This window comes from Musa acuminata, chromosome BXJ1-1 (assembly GCF_036884655.1).
Source record: "Musa acuminata AAA Group cultivar baxijiao chromosome BXJ1-1, Cavendish_Baxijiao_AAA, whole genome shotgun sequence".
NCBI lineage: Eukaryota > Viridiplantae > Streptophyta > Magnoliopsida > Zingiberales > Musaceae > Musa > Musa acuminata.
In genome coordinates, this window is record NC_088327.1 from 6783989 (window position 1) to 6805286 (window position 21298).

General features: G+C 35.2%; 1 protein-coding gene across 1 annotated transcript; it reads left to right on the forward strand.

Moving 5' to 3' along the window:
* Positions 1-1197: 1197 nt before the first annotated feature.
* LOC135680280 (protein STRUBBELIG-RECEPTOR FAMILY 5-like) lies at positions 1198-20536 on the forward strand. Its single transcript, XM_065194162.1, has 16 exons — positions 1198-1517; positions 2443-2575; positions 3587-3658; positions 3734-3799; positions 4096-4167; positions 4252-4323; positions 5553-5624; positions 5703-5768; positions 6479-6544; positions 6647-6909; positions 9083-9351; positions 17441-17712; positions 19007-19127; positions 19221-19357; positions 19834-19990; positions 20232-20536. The coding sequence occupies exons 1-16, from the start codon at positions 1430-1432 to the stop codon at positions 20373-20375; spliced, it is 2070 nt and encodes a 689-aa protein (XP_065050234.1). The 5' UTR covers positions 1198-1429; the 3' UTR covers positions 20376-20536.
* The last annotated feature ends 762 nt before the right edge of the window (positions 20537-21298 follow it).

A 21298-nucleotide genomic window follows, 5' to 3' on the forward strand; every position in this document is an offset into this window, starting at 1 on the left:
TGTCATCTATTAATTTAGTATCGTAGGAACCAACCAAATCAATTACGGAATACTGCATACGAGGCCAAGTTTGCCCTCAAGTGAGTGTCCAAGTCTTCTTTTTAAGCATATTAGGATTATTGCACACACAGAGTCGAACCAAGTTGGACTGATCTAATCATCATCGATATTTTTCACATCAATCAGTATCAAGAGTATTCAAGAGTATTTTAATTAAATTAAAAATATTAAATTTGTTGTTTATAATTTTAAATAGAGTTTTATTTTCTAAATTTTTATTTAGCTATTGACTAATTATATATCCTCTTTGCCGTTTTAGCACATATTTATGTCATCTTAAATATTTTTTTTATAATTTAATTTTGATCACAATTCTACCTAATTATTCATAGATATGTATAATCATCTCAATATTTGTATTTCAATAATATATTCTTTAATATATATTATTTATCAATCAATAATTTGTAGACAGATGATCACGTAAAACTCATAACTCTTTTCACATTGACTCAAGTGCACATTGGTGATGACAATAATAATAAGTGTAAATTTTAGGAAAAAGTCTAAAGTTTTTACAAAAATTTTATACATCTCTGTTTTTTTTAATTCTCATATAGCATCCCTTATTATGTGAAAAGATCAATTTATCTTTCCTTCCATTAGACTCATTCTTGCCTCTGTGGACCCTTGTTGGCTGTTATCGGACCTATCCCTTCCTTTATGAACCCTCATTAGACATGTCGGACTCGCTTTCTATCTCCATGGACCCTTCTAGACCACCATCGAACTCACCCTTGTCTTCGCGAACCTCGTTGACCTACTGTTGGACCTACCCATGTGTGCCTCGTTCTTGTTGTCCTCACTTATAACACATATAGTTCTCATCTTGTGGCATGGGTGATCAATAATAGAGACTGTTAGAGACCTATCTAGGTAGAGGTGGATGAGTGAGAGAGGTATAGGCGAATAAATTCTATCGAGCCTACATGTGACAACAACCGTCGAAATTTTTGGAAATGGGGTATTATGCAGTATTTCTCAAAGCTTAAAACTTTTTATGAGAATTTATAATAATAATAATAATAATAATAATAACTCTTCCTATAGCTCACGTGCATTGCACGCTCCAACTGCCGGTTTTTTTGATTTTTTGTTGGGATGGAGGGAGGGAAAGCAAGAAAGCAGAGGCTCTCCGCCACCCTCGCGGCTCCGTTGCCCCTCCTCGAATGCCGCCTTCCGGTACCTCCTTCTTCCTCTCCATCTCTCGCTTCGAAACCTTAATTTTAGAGGAACAAGCGAATGGATTCCAGTGGAGCAAGCGAGGGTTCCCTTCTCACGGCGTCGGCACCCTCCTCCTTTCTCCCACCTCTAGCTGTGCGCCTCACCATGGAAACATCGACCAAGCCCTAGATCCCCTCCTCCCAAGATGGTTCGCTGTCTTCCGCCATCGCTGATTTTCTTGTTGTTTCTGCGTCTCTCCAATCTGGTCCGCGGCGGGACCGATTCGTCTGATGGTAAGCGATTTCCGTATTTCTCCCTTCTCGATGGCTCGTCTTGTGTACTGTTCTTCCTCTTTGCGAATGATTAGATTTATTCTGTTAACGATCGATTGATGTAGTATTGCAATGAAACATTAGATGGAATGTTTAAGTGAACCCGGAAGACATGGAAGGAATTAAAGATTACACCTGAGATCAGAAAAGAATATATTGTTGTGTCAATTTGATTAGTTTCTTAATGCGATTGGAGTTAATTGGGCGTGCCCCTGGTTGATGTGTTGAATTTGTGTATATGCATGTGTAATTGCATTCATATTTATTTTCTATGAACAACAGCTGCTGTCTGCGTAACTTCTATTGTTTTATGTAGTTACCAGATTGAGATGGGCCATTGGTTAAACTGTTAGCTTAACTGGTTGGATAAAATCATGAATATAATATATTTAATATATAGAATGGAATAGGTAGTTACCTTAGGTTTAATATTTATTTTTAAAAATAGAATATATTTAATATATCATGTTAAAAATCTAAAACATATGGATAATATCATGAATAGAATTTTTTGTAATATAGTAAAAGAGGATGGTAAGGGTGATGTTAACAAGAGAATAACCAGGACGATAGGGTTTTTCATCTCTTTTATCCTTATAATGAAAATACTTAACTGACCTTTAAAAAAATCAATTTTTTTGTAACAATAAAGTGTCGACTGTTTTTCAGTCTTTTTAAGGTTCATACTCTCCAACTAGTAAACCAAACCAGTAGGGTGTCCTGTTCTTGTTTTTTTTCTTTTTGTGTCTGAATAGTCTCTCCCTTCAGTCTGAGTATCATAACTATGGTTCTGATCCATCGATATGGTCCTTTCCAAATAAGCAATGCTCTTCAGATTTTGGGCTTTCTGCTTTCCTTTGATACTGTTGGTTTGTTGCTTTTGCAGTTTCTGCCTTGAATGTTATGTATAGCAGCTTAAACTCCCCCTCTCAGTTGACCGGTTGGGGTTCCAGCGGTGGTGATCCCTGTGGCAATGATTGGAAAGGCATCAAATGCTCTGGCTCATCCGTGACAGAAATGTAAGGAATTTCTTTTTTCTTGGATTCTTATGGTTCCTGGCTTTGGTTGCTGTGGTTCAGTCATTGCCATCCATTTATCCAAGACAACTTTCTAAAATGTGCTTTATGTGGTCATATATGTAGATGATCATGTGATCACCTTAAACAATGTCTTTTAGTAATTATATGGTTTGACTGCACATGCCAAAGATGCAACCATGTATTCTGTCTATCCTCATCATGTCACTGCTTATGCAGATTATGTTTTCACATAGGCTGTTTCACTCTTTGCAATTTGTGCTGTAATATGTATGCCATGAAAAGTATTACATTAGTCTCTTGAACCTCATCTTTTTCTTATTACTTTTCAATTAAATCACATTGAAATGTTTATACTTATTCGTTAATTATCTAATTTGACCGTCGTTACCTGCTTGAATTCAACTAGAGTTTGTGGTGGTGGAGGAACTGAACATACTTAATGTTCAAAGCTTGGTTGTAACTTGTTACCGTACATACTTCACTATGATTATGATGAATGTTTTAAACTCTAATATAAGCTGCAGATGCAGATTTGTGACTTGTGGGCTGCGCATACAGTGTTGCAGGCCTTCAGAACATTGCTCAAAATGTTAAAATTATCAGTGTTAGAATTTTCCAGGCTACGACTCTAACAGCTAAATATCAATAACTCTTACACTGTGAAGAAAAGAAAGTTGCTTGATTATGCTTTTAATAATGTACTGCATTATGCTTTTTACTATTGTAGCTTAAAATTAAAGGAAAAACAGTACATGAAACTTTTTATAGGAGGATGGTAAATGATCGAAAAAAAGAAACACATACTGTTTCTTCGGTTTGCAGGCTTTAGTGCCTTGGTATAATCTAATATTCTGGTTCATTTCACAAGAGTGATTATTAATGATTACCCTTTCACCTAATATTTTGGTAGGCAATTTGTGAAAGCTGCTTTATATTTTTGTCATTGCTTTACTGATGGCACTTAATTGGATATATATTTCTGTCAACCAGAAAACTCTCAGGTCTTGGATTGACCGGTACAATGGGTTACCAACTGTCAAGCTTGACTTCAGTAACTTATTTGTAAGAACTAACTTGCTATTTCTTTAGACATATTGATGTTGCAACCTAACATGCCTTTTCTTGGTCTTAGTACAGTGATTTGAGCAAGAACAATCTTCAGGGCGATGTACCTTACCAACTTCCACCTAATGCCATTCATATGTAAGTCCCACCTTAAAACATGCATATATCTATCATATTTATTCTCAAGCTAGCAATTCTAACCTTATGTGCATGTTGCAAGAGTACAAAAAGTCGAGTGAAACCTAAATTTTATCTACAATGAATCAGTTTGGTGGACTTTTGTAGTTGAAATCAAGTTCAGTTACTATTTGGAACTCTATGTTTGCATGACTTGCATATACATGGGATTTTAATCTCTGTATGGTCACATTGCTAACATATTAATAGAATATCAATGTTTGCCAGAATTTAGCTTGACATTTTATCTTGTGCAGAAATCTTGCTGGAAATGCACTTACTGGAGGGGTTCCTTATTCAATTTCTCAGATGACTGATCTTAACTATTTGTAAGATGAATTTGATTTTCGTTGCATAAGCTCCTACGTGCATCCTTGGTTCTTAATGATAAGTCAGTTGATGGTGGAATGCAGAAATCTTGCCAATAACCAGCTCAGTGGTCAGTTGACTGATGTGTTCGGAAAACTTCATAGTCTCTCATTGCTGTAAGATAACTTCTTCTTTATTATTATGTAATTAGACAATCAAATTCATTTGAAATAAAGAAAAAAAAATTGCTATTGTACTTCCAGTGATTTATGACCCACCAAAGTAGTTTCTTTTATGAAACTATATGTTTTGGTTTTAGTGATCCTTATCAGCCGATCCCATTAGAATGAAAAAGTTATACCATTAATACATTTGAAATTCTTTTTCCTCAATCTAGCATCTTTTTGTCTTGATTATGGTTTTTAATTTCGTCCGGTTCGGTACGATTTGACTGGTATATACTTTTCTATGTTATATATTGCATATATTGGGATGCGTGTGTGTATCTATTCACATGTGTTTATATAGGCACATCTAGCCTTCTTTTGGCAAATACATGGATTAATTTGTTCTACAGATGCTTTCAAAAGAATATACATAAAGAAATTGGAGCCACCCTCTATGCTACCTCCTTTGTTTGATGACCGTATTTAGAAGAGCAAATCCCTTCTACCTGAAGTCTTATTATGGAAATAGTTTCCGTTGAAAAATATAAGAATAAAGATCTTAGATGAGATTTCTATTCCTAGATATATGATAAGAGAATAAATCTTGGTTTAGTGATGCTGATCTGCATATTTCTAATGTTGGTTTAGTGATGCAGTGGTTGTGGTTTAGGGGGATCTTTTTGGTGAAGCTTAGTTGGGTTCCTTAAACCAATCTCACTGTATCATACCATGCTTAAATATGCCTCAGGAATTGGCAAATACCATGAAAGTCATATCCATTATGAGACTACACCAGGGCGTTAAATTGATGGTGCACTTATCTAAACTGCTGAACTGGTGAGGGTTTATTAATATGACAACAAAGGCATGTTGTGAAAAAGGAGTAATAGTCATTAAGATAAGGCAGTTTATGTACTTATATTGTTCGCCTGTTTATGTATTTTTTAATAGTCAACGTGAAGGTCATTTCTTTTTAGTCCTTGGATTTGACCTGTTATACATTGAATACATTTTCATATTTATGTTGTTTGGAATTTTGGCCAATTGGGTGATCTTTCACTTAAAAAATCGTGAGTTCTCACAAAGTGATTTCCCAACATCACAAATTTGCTATGACTAAGAATTCAGAAATTAAATAATGGTTCTGTCTTTTTAATTTAATTCAGAAATTAAATTATATATGACTTTTTTTCTTATATGGACTTTGTGCATATGACCATACTCTATTATGACATCAGGGATCTCTCATTCAACCACTTCTCAGGTAACCTGCCTCAGAGCTTTGGATCTCTCTCAAGTCTCAAAACTTTGTAAGGAACAGAAGTTTTCTTTTAATCTATCTTCTTGAGCTCCTGCTGAACTAATTTTGTGTATATTTGAATTTACAGGAATATACAGAACAATCAGTTTAGTGGTTCACTTGGTGTTCTTGCCCCTCTTTCTCTCGAAGATCTGTAAGTATTGATGAATAATTAGATCATGACTCAATGCCCCTTTCATCCGCTTGGAAACTTGGATGGTGTATTGTTTCAAGTGTAACTACATATCATTTGTTGTTTAATTATACTAAAAGAAGGTTCCTTGGAAGCTAATGGTTCATTTTTCTCTTTTTGTTGAATATGAAAAGTAATTGGATTGCCATGATTGTAAATATGGATAATTTTAATATAAATCCATTTCTACTCACTTTTAGTTGGAATTATCAAGTGAAGATGATCATCTGATTTAGAGAAATCTTTTGGATGCTTATTAGAAGTTAATAAATGATGCTAAAAATTGTATTCAAGGAATCAGAAATACAAAAGTAACATAGTTTCAAGTTTCAACTGTATAATATTTGCAAGGAGTTCAGAATTTATAAACGACATTCTATGTAAATCTCATAGAAATTTTATGCACTTATATGGGCAGGTATAAAGGTACATAGAGAACATAATCAGACAAGAAGCATCTAACAGTTTATATCTTGGAATAGGAAGTCTCATTCAGTAGTTTGTTAAGATTGTTGTGCTTTTGCCAATACATCCTATTTTTCCAGTATATATTTTCTCATGGTTTACTGTTGAATTCTTTAAATTTTTTAGAGTTGCTTGCTTGTTATAAACCAGCAAACTCACTAATTATCTGAGCAATCTTTAACCAGGTTTTCTTGTTTTTCTTCCAGAAATGTTCAGAACAACCATTTCACGGGTTGGATTCCCAACAAATTGAGAAGTATAGATAATCTTAAGTGAGCAGGATTGAGCCTTTCTTTTTTTTGGGTTCTTTTCTAGTTTTATGGATTTGCTGCTTTGTCTAATCCTTTCTGATGGCTACTAATTTCTTTCGTAAGGGTTGATGGAAATTCTTGGTCATCTGGACCAGCTCCGCCAGGTATGTCTAAAGCTGCAGACAGAACTGGTGGAAGCTCATCCACAAATAAACGTTCAGGGATGAAAGCTGCAGCCATTGCTGTGATCGTGATAGTTGTCTTAGTTGTGATTCTCATTATGATGGCTCTGCTTAAGCGAAGATCTTCAGCTTCATCTTGTTATATTGACGAACAACATAGCCAGAACAGGTCATTTACACCTCTGGTAGACGATGAGTTTGCAGGTAGTTTCTTTCATGTTGTAAATTGTCCAGAATCTTTATGTTATATTATCAGATAGCTGCTCTTATACAAATTCTGATTGTAGTATCATTTACGCTTCTAGTATGCAAAAAGTTTTTAGTTTGTTTCTTCCATCGCATTAAAGCTCCAGACTTTGTAATGTTATCATATGGCTGTTCATATATGATTTCTGTTTGTAGTAAAGAAACTGTAAACTCATGGATATATGATTCTATATTCATTCTACAAAACTCAAATCGATAATGAATCTCATATGATATCACTATCTAATTTGGATCTGACAGCCTACCAATACTCACCTGGTGCAAAATCCAACTTGTAAGATCATGCTGAAGTAATTTTTTGGTAAGAGAATGATGTGTTAAGTTGTTTTTAGTAGCTTGTAGATAGTCAATTTTGTCATGCATATTGCTGATGATACACCAAGAGTTGTGCTGGCATTAGTGGCAGGTATAGGTATAATGTTTCAATGGGAAGATACCTGTTATTTGACATAAAGGATATTCAAGCATGTTACATGGGATACCGATATTCATTAGGAGCAACAAATCTAAGTGATTGTATTTAGGCACTAAATCTTTTACTCCAGCAATATGATGTGGTTCGCTAAAGCTTAAAAGTGAAATTTACTGTTCATTTTACATGGATCCTTGTTTATTTTAATGTGAATAGTTTGAAGGTTAACCATAGAATACACAGAAGGTCCACATTGTTGGTAGTCAATCAGGATCTTGTTTATAGGCATATAATAGAAAGTAGAATGCTTAAATTGTAGAGGCCTTTGGAGTGGCATGATCGTCGAGTGTTCCTTTTTATATGACAATCATAAGGTTACCTGTGCTTTATGGATCAAAATGTTTAGTAGTTACAAAGAGAAGTTTGGTAGTTGCAAAACCATACGTACAAAGAGTTGCTGAGATGACTATATCAAGGTGGGAAGCATGAGATTTTTGAAGAAATAAAAATATTTACATTTCTCAAATGTTAAGATAGTACTGAAGATTTAATGAGGAAGTCTAAGAATGAGAAAGACCATTCAAGATGGCATGCTGTGTTTAAGGGAGGTTTGGAGATTACTGGTTAGCTGAGGTGAGTTAATTTGGAATCATGGCACGAGGGTGGAGAAAGGCTTAATAAAATTTTATTTGAAACAATAAAAAGAGATTGATAATTGTTTGAACAAAAGTGTTGCTATATATAGCTATATTTATGGAAAAAGATCTATGTACCAAGCCCTAGATAGTTGAGACCTTATGCTTGTTCTTGTTGTAGGCATTTTAATGGAAATATACAACCTGATATGATCTTGGTTTACTTTTGAATCCAGAAGCAAGTTGACTTCCATATAGAGTAGGCATGTTGATTCAACAGACATCTGAAGGTGATTATTCAGTTCTAAATTCTAGTAAGGAGTCGAGAGGATTCATTTTGCTATTTATGGTAATTATTTATATGTTACCCCATCTTATGGTGAGAGATTGAAACATGGCAACTCATTTCACCATTATCTTTTTGTTAGTTTAGCAGGAGAGTTATTGTCCCACAGAATTCTTTGTCAAGTTCAGGGTTGTTACTGTTCAAGTTGCTCTAACCCCTGTAAGAAGCTCATTGAAGTTTTAGGTTCTTTCCTAATAAATTCACTCTCTTTAACTATTGTCTACGGAAAGTGCATAAGAACTGAATAACTGTAAATTCTGTATTTTAGATGAGATTCTATTTGCTAGTTGATGTTTTAATAGCATCTTTTATTGTAATGAAGCCCATTTTGTACAAGCAATTTATTGAATTATCTGATGATTGACTAGATATTTCTTATTTAATGGATTCTACCATAACTTGGTGGACATTTTATATTGCCATTGATGTGTACATAGTAAAATTGACCTGGTTGCCGAATTTTTTTGACTTTTGTTCAGTTCTGTCAATACTAATATTCTTGTTCTACTCCTTTTTCTGTCAAAAAGAAGTCAATTTGCAACTTTTGATTTGGTCTTGAATTCTGATAATGATAATTTCTGGAACTCATATCTGATGAGTCAAAATTTCTGTTTTCATTTAGTTCATTTATATGTCTCTCTTGGAGATTTTCTCTTTCACAGTCATTATTAAAAAAATTATGCTCCTTTCATAATCTGTTATGGAATCTGCTTGCAGGGCTTAAGGATTCGTCTTCTTCAGTTGACATGAAAGCTTTTGAAAATCCTTCCTTGGATCTAAAAACACCATTGGCTGATGCTCAAAAACCGTTAAGTGATAATCAGTTTGCAAAAAGATCTAATTCCAGAAGAAGCACAGACCACATTAGTCCCACAATTTATTCTTTAGCAGATTTGCAAGCTGCTACCTTGAGTTTCAGTGCTAGCCGCCTTCTTGGGCAAGGGAACATTGGACGCACATACAAGGCAAAATCTGCTGATGGAAAGGTACATTTACACTTTACAGTACCACCATGTATGGTTTAGTACCTGCAATATTTACTGGTTTGATAGCCTACCGGCATGTGGATCACAGTCCAACCTAGTCGTACGTCCTATAGAAGGCTTATACCACTAGGTACAAGGTCTATACCATCTGGTCCACCTAGTACAAGGTGTGCACTAGTACAATGTCTACACCATCCGGTGCAGGGTTTGTATCGGACAATAACGTCTTTATTTTCCAAACAGTACATTGGTATGACTCAGATCCATACTGGAATTGGTACTTGTTTGATATCCGAAATTTAAAACCTTAATATATTTTATGAGAGTGATTTCATTTGTAAGGGTAAGACCAAGGTTTTTAATTTCGAATGATACTGCCCGTACCGGTCCACTAGCAAACCGGTACGCGGACCACTCGCTACCAGGTGATATCGTCGATTGGGGTTGTTTCCGCCCCGTTACCATGCGAAATCGGTCGGTGACGGTTGATTTCGATTGTTGTCACCCGCTACGGGGCGGTATTAGCCGAGGGAGAAGGAAGAAGGGGAAGAAGAAAAGGGAGAACCTGGAGATCCGTCGCCGCCCTCCCTCGCCGGACGCCGCATATGAGATGTTGCCTCCTCGTTTAAGGCGACGAGGCCTCGGCATCATCGGCGACTTCTCCTCATCCATGCGAGGAGAAAAAACAAGGCGACATCGCCCTTCTTTTTATTTTTTAACTTATTATTATTATTATTATTATTATTATATATATATATATATATATATATATATACATACATACATACATACATACATATACATATACATATACATACATACATACACACCGAACTGTACGCCAGAGTGCATCGCTCGGTATACTCATACCGTACCGAACTGAGCTCGATAATCTGGTACGATATAAAATTGCAAACCTTGGGTAAGACCACACATATTGATCCTCTCCAGATGCGGCATTGGTGGGAGTGTTATGCACTTGGTTTATTCTTTACTATCCATATGCTCTGAAAGTACACAGCCATGAGTACAAACGTCATGAAATGTGAGTAATGTGCTATGTTTTGCAACAGCTGCCAGTGAAATAAGGCTGTCATGTTAGGGTCATACGAGCATGAATCTAACTATTGCCTTTTTGTTGTGTTTCTTCTCGTTTGCTTTATGAACTATTTGATTGGTTAATCTATCTGAATCCTTATCCATCATTCACTTAAGCAATTCCAGTTAAAAATTCCTGCACTGTGATATTCATTTGAATATTTGTGTTTTGGCTGCTAATTTATTTCTTTAGGTGTAAAGCTGATTTTCCTAGTTCATGGATTTCGTACGTGTTGAAGAAAACAGTCCTTAAATATGGTTTTATTGCTTTAAATTCTGATCCTGAATACAACTCACTTTGTCTGTAAGTACAAGGATGTTTTGTCTTGGTTTAGTTTCTCAATTCAATCTAATCTTGAACATTGGATTGTAGCTTAGTTCAAACTTCAAACTATAGAAGAGCATGGTTGCGTGCTTTGTAACAGAATCCTACATGGACAAAATGTTGTCATGCATGAATTATTGAGGGTATCTTTATGATGAGGACTTACTGAATTCAAATTGTTGGCATCAATTAAAAAGAATATTAGATTGCTTGATCATCAGGAAGTATATTTTTCACATATGTAAGTTGTGAACCGTGTTCCTCTCTTAATAAATACTTGCATTTACAATACTAACATATTTATACATTTACATTTTTACATACAGAATATGTATACACATGTGTATCTTCATTCATAGGTAGAGATGGACAAAATACGTATATATCAACCTTTTTATGCAAAAGGCATAACATGAATGGTTTAGGACGTTGTACTTTGGAAATGATAATGTTAATTTCGATAAAGCACATTCTAATCATCCATATACATGTTCATATTTACAAGGTGAGATGAAAAGTTTCCTACCTACAAGAGGAGCATAAACTTTATCTCTACTCATAAAAAAATGACAAAACGACCATCTGACTTATGTAGACCTACATTGACCCAAGCCTGATAGGCTAACTAACCCAACAACTTCGTTTAGCTTAAGCCACTCGTCAAAATGCTTAATCTAAAGTTAATAATAATATACTCATCAAACTCTTATAAGCTAATTTTAATCTTACCCACTTTCGATGTGGGACTAATCGGAGTGTTACAATTTTTCCCACTCAAGGGCTTGTCGTTCTCATCAAAGCCTAACATTACCTAGATCAAACTCTAGCATGGTACATGTGACGTATAGCTTAATGGTGGCTCTACGCTTTGATGAGTTCTCTAACTCCATCCATGGGTAGCCTTTTTCTACTCGAGCTCCTTCACCATACTTAAATACTAGGTTGGCTCTGATACCAAATATCACGACCTGGGTCTGATAAGCTAACTGACCCATCAACTTCGTTTGATCTATGTCACTGGTCAAAATGCTTAAGCTGAAGTTGATAGTAGTACACTCATCATACTCTTATAAGCCAATCTTAGTTAGATTAAGATTGGCTTGTTTATTTCCAATGTAAGACTAATCGGGGTGTTACACTAGCTATTATGTCCTCGAATAATATACAAGTTTGGCCATGGATAATATCTATATTGGCTATCATTAATGAGATATTTATGCAGAAATAACACGAATTGGATCTTGCATCGGCATGTGATGCAGGAGCCATTTTTGTTTTCAATATTTTATTTTATTTACAAATGTAATAGGTTGCCATCTGGCATGCCTTTAGGCTAACTACAAAGCTTGCCCAAGAAGAAGAAATGAGATTATTGGGCTTGATTGAAGAAAGCTAATTCCAATCAAGAGTCACCTAAGTACGAAAGATCATTTGTTAAACAATTGGAAGTAGAACTTCTTTAGAAAAACAAAATGGGTGATTGATCAACCCTGATGAAAGGAATACAATATTCTAAAATTGGAGGGTTCATTTAAAGGGAAACAGGTGCTAAGCAATGAAATGGTGATGTGTTTGAAGTTTAAATATGTAAAAAGAAGTTTTGCTTCACTAATGGTGCCATGAAGTCACCTATGTGTGAGACTTGAGGGCTCTTCATCCTTAGAAGTGATTTCTAGATCCTGAGTGAGCTTCATATTTGTTCTTTATTTTAATTCTCAAAATTATTTAATATTTTCTTCTTTCATGCTAGTTAAATTTGAAACATTAATTTCAAAAAATAATAAGAAGATTTTACAGCCTTGTTGATTATTAACCAATCAGATGTTTTAGTCTCATTTTAAAATCCCTTGCATGTGTTTATCCTACATCAGTATGATATTAATAAAAACCTCAAATAATTTTGCCTACACTATTTCAACCACCCACATTTTATTGCCTCTATCCTATCAGATAACTTTGGTCAGATTATGATGAACTTACTAAAAAGTGTCTAAAGGTTAAAACATGATGCATCAATGAGGTTTATTCTATAACAAATTGGCTTGAAGAGGGTCTAAAAAGAAAAAAAGGGATTCATCTCTAAATGAAATTATAAATTTTATTTGTTATAAGCTCGTTTAAAAATTAGTGGAGACCTAGAACTTGTCTGACACTTAAATAGTTGATTCAATGAATTTGCAATTGTTAGTGCTCACTTGTATTTTCATGAATTGTGGTTGTTGATTCTTAATAATGATAAACCTTTTCCTTTTTACGCTGTGCATGGCATTATTGTTCCGATTGCAGAGCTAACTGGACATATCTGTTATTTTTGGATTGAGCATTAAGTTCTACTAGGATTGTACACAGGGATGGTTGTATATATTCCCGGAGAACTGATAGTTTAATTATGCACTCGGAAGCGACGTTGTTAAAGAGAGGTGAGGGATGAGAAGAAAGACTTCACACAAAGGAGAAGAAAGTATTGCTCGTTGTTATATTCCCTTGCTCCACAATGCTATTTATACAAGTTTACAAAGTTGTCAATATCCTAAATCAAGGGTGATCATGATCAATCACCCTATTAGCTTAGGTATGAAACCAATAAGTCAATGATTTTAGAGGAATTATTTCCCTAGCTGATGTGAACACAATAATATGAAGATTATTTCTTTATAGGCCCCCGTAAGATTGGTCTTCCATCATGAATACTAATCTTGGAACAATGTCAAGTAAAATGTTGATGTGATAGCGGCTTCGTTAAGGAGTTTGCAAGTTGTTTGACAGTATGAACATGGCTAACATGGAGTTGCTTCTAAGAAACTTGGTCACGAACAAAATGAAAGTCAATGACTATGTGCTTCATTTGCGAGTGAAAGACTGGATTAGCACAAAGGTAAATAGCACCAACATTGTCACAATATATAGTTGGAGGAGATGATTGTCCAATTTGAAGTTCACGAAGCAAGTTCTGCACCCAATTAATGTCAGCAGCAGTGGATGCAACAGCATGGTATTCAGCCTTTGTAGACGATCGAACAATAGTTTTTTGTTTTTTTGAACTCCAACTTATTGGGTTAGCTCCAAGAAAAATAATACAAGCAGAGGTCGACGTCCACTTATCAAGATTTCCAACCTAGTCTACATCAACAAAAGCATAAAGACTTAATGGAGAGTCTTTGCAAATTAAAAGACCGTAGTTTAAACTTTAAAGTACCTTTTGGGTAATGAAGGAGCTGCTTGACTGCAGTCCAATGGTTTGATGATGGCCAATGTATAAACTGAGATAGTTTGTTGATTGCAAATGAAATATCTGGTCGAGTGAGGGAAAGTAACTGTAGGGCACCAAGTGTAGAGCGATAAAGAGTAGCATCAACTAGGGGTGAGCCATCATTAAGCTTCAAGGTGGGTGATGTTGACATGGGACTGAAAACTTCTTTGGCACTATCCATCTTAGCCCTGTCAAATAAATCACATACATACTTGTGTTGTGATAAGAAAAGCCCGAATGAGGTAGGTACTGCCACAACACCAAGAAAGTAATTTAGGAGACCAAGATCCTTGATAGAAAAGCGGTTGGAGAGGGCACTTATGAATTGTCACACAAAGTCAAGCGAGCTCCCTATAATTATAATATCATCTACATAGACAAGCAGAAGTAGAGTGATATTGCCATAGTGAAGAATGAATAATGATGAATCAGATTTTGAGTTGACAAAGTCGTATGATTCCAAATATTTGCGTAATTTAGTGTACCATGCTCGTGGTGCCTAACAAAGTCCATAAAGAGTTTTTCTTAGTTTATATGCATGTGTAGGGAAGTCAGAGTTAATAAATCATGGAGGCTGTTGCATATAAATAGTATCAATAAGAGTGCCCTGTAGGAAGACATTATTGACATCTAGTTGCCCCAACGGCCAACCACAAGAAATAGCAATAGTGAGAACAATTGGTTGGTTTTACAATTGGACTAAATGTATCAGTAAAGTCGATGTCAGGTTGTTGGTGAAATTCCTTTGCTACCTAATGAGCTTTATATCTTGCTATAGACCCATCAGGATTCCATTTGATATGAAAAATCTATTTACACCCAACATGAGAGATAGGAATTCCATTACCATCACCAATAATTGTATTATCTGTACCACCATATTCTAAATGCATGGAGAGATTCTGCAGATCAAATATGAAGTGATGAGAAACACCGGAGTCCATCACCCAACTTCTATTATTACTAGAAGATCCATTGGTCATGAAATTGGCTTGCAGCTTGTATAGTGGTTGTGGTCGTGACTTGCACATTTTGGCACTCTGACAGATCTTGTTGCAAAGTTGACAAACAACTTTCGGTTGATTGTTATATGGAGGATGCCAATTTGGATTGAAGCCACCTTGATAGGGTTTGTTATTAGCAAAATTCTTGTAGTTTTGATGTTGCCCTTTGTTAGCTTGTCCCTTTTGATTTGGATAGCCACCATTGTTTCCTCCTTTGTTTTTGTTGCTGGATTTTTTGTTATATTGAGCAGTGATGATTGCTTTTTCCTTCTTGGGCTTTTCTTGATTGAGAAACCTCTCATGATCAGAGAGCTTATCATAAAGCTCTTCAAATGATTTAGGTGCATCTCGAGCCCTTATTGCAGCATTGATTTCTTTGTACTCATCACCAAGATTATTAAGAATAGCAATAATAATCTCATCTTCATCTGAAGGAAATCCAATAAGTGCCAAGTCATTAGCTATTACCTTGATAGAACGCATATATTCGTCAATTGTCTTTCCCTCCTTTGTTGTTTTTGCAAGAGTGCTCATTAGACCAAGCATCCTTGTGCTGGATTTCTTGGCATAAATTTTCTCAAGTTTGGACCAAGCTTCGACTGATGATGTTGCGGAAGAAATTAAAGGAACGACTTGATCTGAGATAGAGGCTGTGATAGCATGAAGTAGGAGTCTATCTTGTCTTTTCCAAAGCTTCCATTCTGGGTTTGCAATAAGATCCTCCTAGGTTTTGATTATTTCAGGAGGGCACATGCTTGTTCCATCGATGAAGCCGATAAGATTATAGCCATAAAGCAGGTTGATTACTTGAGATCTCCAAGAGGTATAGTTGAGCTTGGTGAGTTTCAATGGAAGTTGTAATGTGGGGTTGATGGATACCGAATTGTTGGTTTGAAACTCACCAAGCTCGGTCGTGAAGATGGAGTTAAAGATAAAAAAAAAAAAAGTTTGAGAAGAAACTTTGGTTACCTTGTTTGAAGGGTGAAGAAGGATGTATTGCTGCGATTGTGGATTTGGTTGCAGGTGTGCAGTGGCTGTGGACAATGCTTGTGGGTGTTGTACCTCAAAGAAGATACTTTTAGGAGTTGGAAATGATAACTAGAGGCTTTGATACCATAAAGAGAGCTGAGGGATAAGAAGAAAGACTTCACACAAAGGAAAGGAAAGTATTGCTCGTTGTTATATTCCCTTACTGCACAATGCTATTCATACAAGTTTACAAAACCTGTCAATATCCTAAATCAAGGGTGATCATAATTAATCAGCTTCTTAACTTAGGAATGAAATCAATAGGTCAATGATTGTAGAGGGATTATTTTCTTAGATGGTGTGAACACAATAATATATTTGTAGCGGGATTATTTCCCTAGATGATGTGAATACAATAATCTGAAGATTATTTCTTTATAGTTGTATCAAGTGGTACCTCAGGAACTGGTAACAAGATTCATGGGCAACCAATATATTCTGCATCATATTACAAACGGACTGCATAACTTTGAGCATCCCAATGCAGGATATTATGGTCTTCTCCTTGCTGACAAGGATATGTGCACACAAAGTGCACAGACATAATAATCTTTAGGTGTATCTGTTGTAAAATGAGACAATAAGATGCATATGTCCTGGATTACCATAGATATGGGTGGAGGGAATTAAGATTATGATCATTGGCGAACATGTAGTTCTTTGGTAGGTAAAGTGACGATATAGTTAGGAGTGCCGTGTTTAAGGATTCGCAACATTACAGAATAAAGTAATGAAGATTGAGGAATCTATTTTGTGTCTTATTATCTTGTTATGCAGTGATGATCAGGGGACATGTCTAAATCAAATGACGAGGGACAGCTGATAAGAACTAGGTCATCTTCAAGCTGATTAGCCCTGAAGTTGGTTAAAATAACTGAGGTTCCTACTTGCTAGTCCCTCTGATGCTTAAGAAAGTCTTTTGTCTAATATGATGAAAAAGATAAAGAGAGACTGTTGAGGTAGGAAAAAGAATTCCAGAGGTTGGTTGCCTCATTAGGAAGTAGATCAACTTATAAACATGTGGTGAATGATTAGTAAGTAGATCAGTTGCCAGGTTGGTCCAGGTAGTTGGCAGGACCTGTCAGGCAATTGAGCAGGAATTTCTATGGTTTTTTTATTGCCAACTTTTCTTATTTTTAGTGGTCAAGTTTTAGATCAGGTTGGTCAATATTCGGGTTGGATTTTTCCCATGCTAAAGGAGATGATACATAATGACAAGACAAATCGATGTCGTGTGCTGCAAATTGTTCCTATGATATATACCTTTTACATTGTAACTGATCAGTATCTAACATGGTTGAGTTATCAAACTTTTTTGTTATTTAATATTTCATAATTCTGATTAATTGTGGTTGAATATTCATAACTTATGTTGCTAGCCAGGTTTTGGCTGTTAAGAAGATAGAGGCATTAAGTTTATCTGGGAGGTCTTCTTATAACTTTAAGGAATTAGTCTCTGGCATTTCCAAGCTGCACCATCCAAACATTGCTGAACTTCTGGGCTATTGCTCAGAGCCTGGTTACCAACTTTTAGTCTACGAACTCCAACGGAATGGTTCTCTTCATGGTTTCTTACATTTGTCGGATGATTATAGCAAACCATTGACTTGGGAAACTCGAGTAAGAATTGCTCTTGGGACAGCTTGTGCTCTAGAGTAAGTAGATATCGTTAACATGCCATTTAAGTGGAAATGCATGATAGTGATAATGAGCATGTATTTTCTCCCTTGTACGTCTAATTTACATTGCATATTATCTTCTACCACATATATTCATTGTCAAGTCAGGCTTTGAACAGAATGAATAATCAGCAACTGTTGTTAATGTTTCCAAAAGTAAATGAAACGCAGTCACTATTTTTTCTCTTTGCAGCATCAAGTCTTGTGAAACATAGTTTATGTTACAAAATTTGTAAGTTAAGAACTTCTTACAGTTTAATTTTGCAAACTAAGCAATACTTTCTGATTCTGTTCTATGATTTTTAAATGTGAGTATGTTAGCTCTTTAATCTGTTATTCTGTGGTTAATAAATCTAATATATCTGAGCAAATTTACACATGCAATGCTAAGAGTCAAATAGTTGTCTGGTTAAATTGTTGAGTGCCTTTTGTGCAGTTTTGCAATTGGAAATGTACCTAAAGACCATGCTTCTCTGCAGTAAATTGCTAATTAAGAAAGAGAACTATTACATCCTAAGCTCTGCTCATCAGAGCTCAAAAAAGAAGATAGAGAAGGAGGTCAGGTGTCCCTCCGCAAAACCTCTATCTGATTACATTTGGCATGATTAGCTAACCGATGAACACACGGATTAACCTTTCTACGAACGTGAATTATCTTCCAAGCCTGAAACTTGTTCAACATGAACTTTTATTACTGAGTATTTCTGCAATACTATCTACTGCATTCCATAACAAACAAAAAGAAGAAAAGTATTTGGAAAAGCAATGATTTACTTGTGTTTGGCCTCTCAATCATACCTTAAGTTATGATCATCAATTTAGGAAGCCTGTATTTCAGTTTCAAAATAGACTATCATGGGATTCCCTAAATTTGAAGTTTTTGTAACCTTCTTCACATGACTGAGTCATCCAATTGTGCAGTACGATTATCCTGTGAATTCTAAATTTTGTCTAGACACAGAAGGGAGGACTAGCATTTTCTTTATAAGATGATTGTGATAACCTATTCCAAAGACTCAGTAGACACCTATTCTGGTCAGTTTTTCATGAGAGATGCAATACACTAGATGGCTTTATTGGCATATAATTTACTGATCACTATATTCAGCCAAAATAGTTGAACAAAATTGCCAAAATTTCAACATGGTCAATCTTCATGTTTCTCAGTATACCAATTTTATCATCCGGTATTTCTCAGTAGAACATGAGTCTGCTACCATATTGTACATATCTGCCTATTTAAATTGACAATCACTTTATGCTTGTTCAGGTACTTGCATGAAGTCTGCTCCCCATCTGCAATTCACAAAAACATCAAGTCTGCAAACATCTTGCTTGATGCTGAGCTAAACCCACGCTTGGCTGATTGCGGTCTAACAGTCTTCTTTGAGGTTTCAACTAAGTTCACTTCCATCGTGTGATGCAACCATGCTTGACTTTTGGGCCACAATTCTGAGTCACTGACTTCTGTCTTTTTGCAACAGGATACAAATGATAACTTGGGCCCTGGATACAATGCTCCTGAATGCACAAAACCTTCTGCCTATACAATTAAGAGTGATGTCTACAGCTTTGGAGTGGTCATGCTAGAGTTGTTGACAGGTCGTAAGCCCTACGACAGGTAATCAAATACAGGGCTAGTCACTAGAATCTTGATTTGTGGAGCTGGGATTTGGTTTTTTTTTCTGTTTATCAACATGTAGTATTGCAATCTGCTGAGATGTGGAGATCTTTAATATCAAATATCATTGATTTGTGAAGGCACACAGAAATGATCTTTCACTTAGGCTAGTCCATTGAAGCTATTGAGATTTTTTTTTTCATTATAAGAAAAACGAATAAGGGCCATTGGCTATTTACTTGGGGCTTAGATACTTGATCTTTTTTTTCTTATACTTGTCACATTTTAATCACCATTTAGAGACCAAAATGTGCATTGAATAAGGACAAACTGTCTAGAGATCGTTTACTTATCTGCATAATTCCTATGTTATTCTGTTGCAATTCAACTTCTATATGGATGTCGTGCATTCGAGGACCCACTGCTTGTGGTTTCACCTTCATTCCATTATTTGAACTTTTCTTTTAAATTTTCAGTTCTAAGCCAAGACTAGAGCAGTCATTAGTTCGATGGGCAGCACCACAACTTCATGACATCGATGCATTGGCACGGATGGTGGACCCTGCACTGCGGGGACTTTACCCACCAAAGTCACTATCTCGATTTGCTGATGTTGTTGCTCTCTGCATCCAGGTAAAGTGCTTTCTACGCCTCTCCATTTTACTACAGTCACTGCTTGAGAATCTTGATAAGTGAGACAATTCTTCACTGCACATCTTAAGCATGACACCATGCAGTTCACAAAAAACCTTTTTTTCTTATTGAGATCAACAATCATGCATAGATTTGTCCTGAAACCGTTATATCTGCAGTGGTGCTACTTGCCATTTTATTCACAGGTCACTTATTTCTGTGTTTCTTTTGATTGATCCAGTCTGAGCCTGAGTTCCGTCCTGCAATGTCCGAGGTGGTGCAAGCGCTGGTTCGTTGCGTTCAACGCCCTAGCTTTAACATGAGGATGGGTGGAGATATGAGCACTTCTCGCAGGAGCGATGATTCTGATTATGGATATAATTGAGGAATACTTGAACTCACTGAATTTTTCATCCTTTTCAGAGCATCACAATCAATTCCATTGAATTGCTTAGTTGTCATGTTCATTGATATACGACGCTCATTGTTATCTTCACATTTCACGAGTAATTAGCCATTTGGATATGTTTTTTCTCTATTGGTGAAAGAGGAAGCTTAATTTATTAAACGAAACAACATACCGTAGCTGCTGAAATTAAAATTCTTCATGTAGTATAGTAATATGTAAAGTATATTGGAGTTTTCATGTAAATGTATGGAGATGGAATTGACTTATGAAAGTCTTTACTAGTTAAAATTCATATTTACGATTCGTAAACAAAAAAAAATCTGAATCAAACATTTGATTATTGTACGAGGTTGCAGATGCCAATAGGAGGGATATTTTTGGATTCGGGAGGACATTGTACATTTGGTTTTTCTTTTCTAAATTTATAAAAAATAAGAATGTAATTTTAATGTTACATTAAGTATTGTCTTATATATTTTAATCTAAAACATCAGTAATGTATTAGATTTACTTCAAAAATTTATCCAATATATTTACATCTTAAATATTATATTATCGGATCTAAAAAAAAAAGTTAGGCTTAATTGTCATGTCATATCATGTCATGTTGCGTGAAAGTAATAAAAATATTTTAGATATTTAAAGAATAAAAATTTCAATTTATAATAATCATGATTAACAGAAATAACATAATTGAAATATTTAAATATTCAGGTATACGTAAAATCTAAATCTTATATATATATATATATATATATATATATATATATATATATATATATATATATATATATATATATATATATATATATATATATATATATATATTTTGGAGGGGTAATGAGATTATTTTCAAACTTTGAAAGGATTGATATGTAAAACCCAAAAAATAAAAAGCC

What these genes read in the sequence shown, in the direction of transcription:
- LOC135680280 (XM_065194162.1), top strand. Translation starts at nt 1,430, where the DNA reads ATGGTTCGCTGTCTTCCGCCATCGCTGATTTTCTTGTTGTTTCTGCGT. An exon ending in GGTAGACGATGAGTTTGCAG is followed by an intron (nt 6,910 to 9,082) that starts GTAGTTTCTTTC and finishes ATCTGCTTGCAG; the next exon opens with GGCTTAAGGATTCGTCTTCT. An exon ending in CAAAATCTGCTGATGGAAAG is followed by an intron (nt 9,352 to 17,440) that starts GTACATTTACAC and finishes GTTGCTAGCCAG; the next exon opens with GTTTTGGCTGTTAAGAAGAT.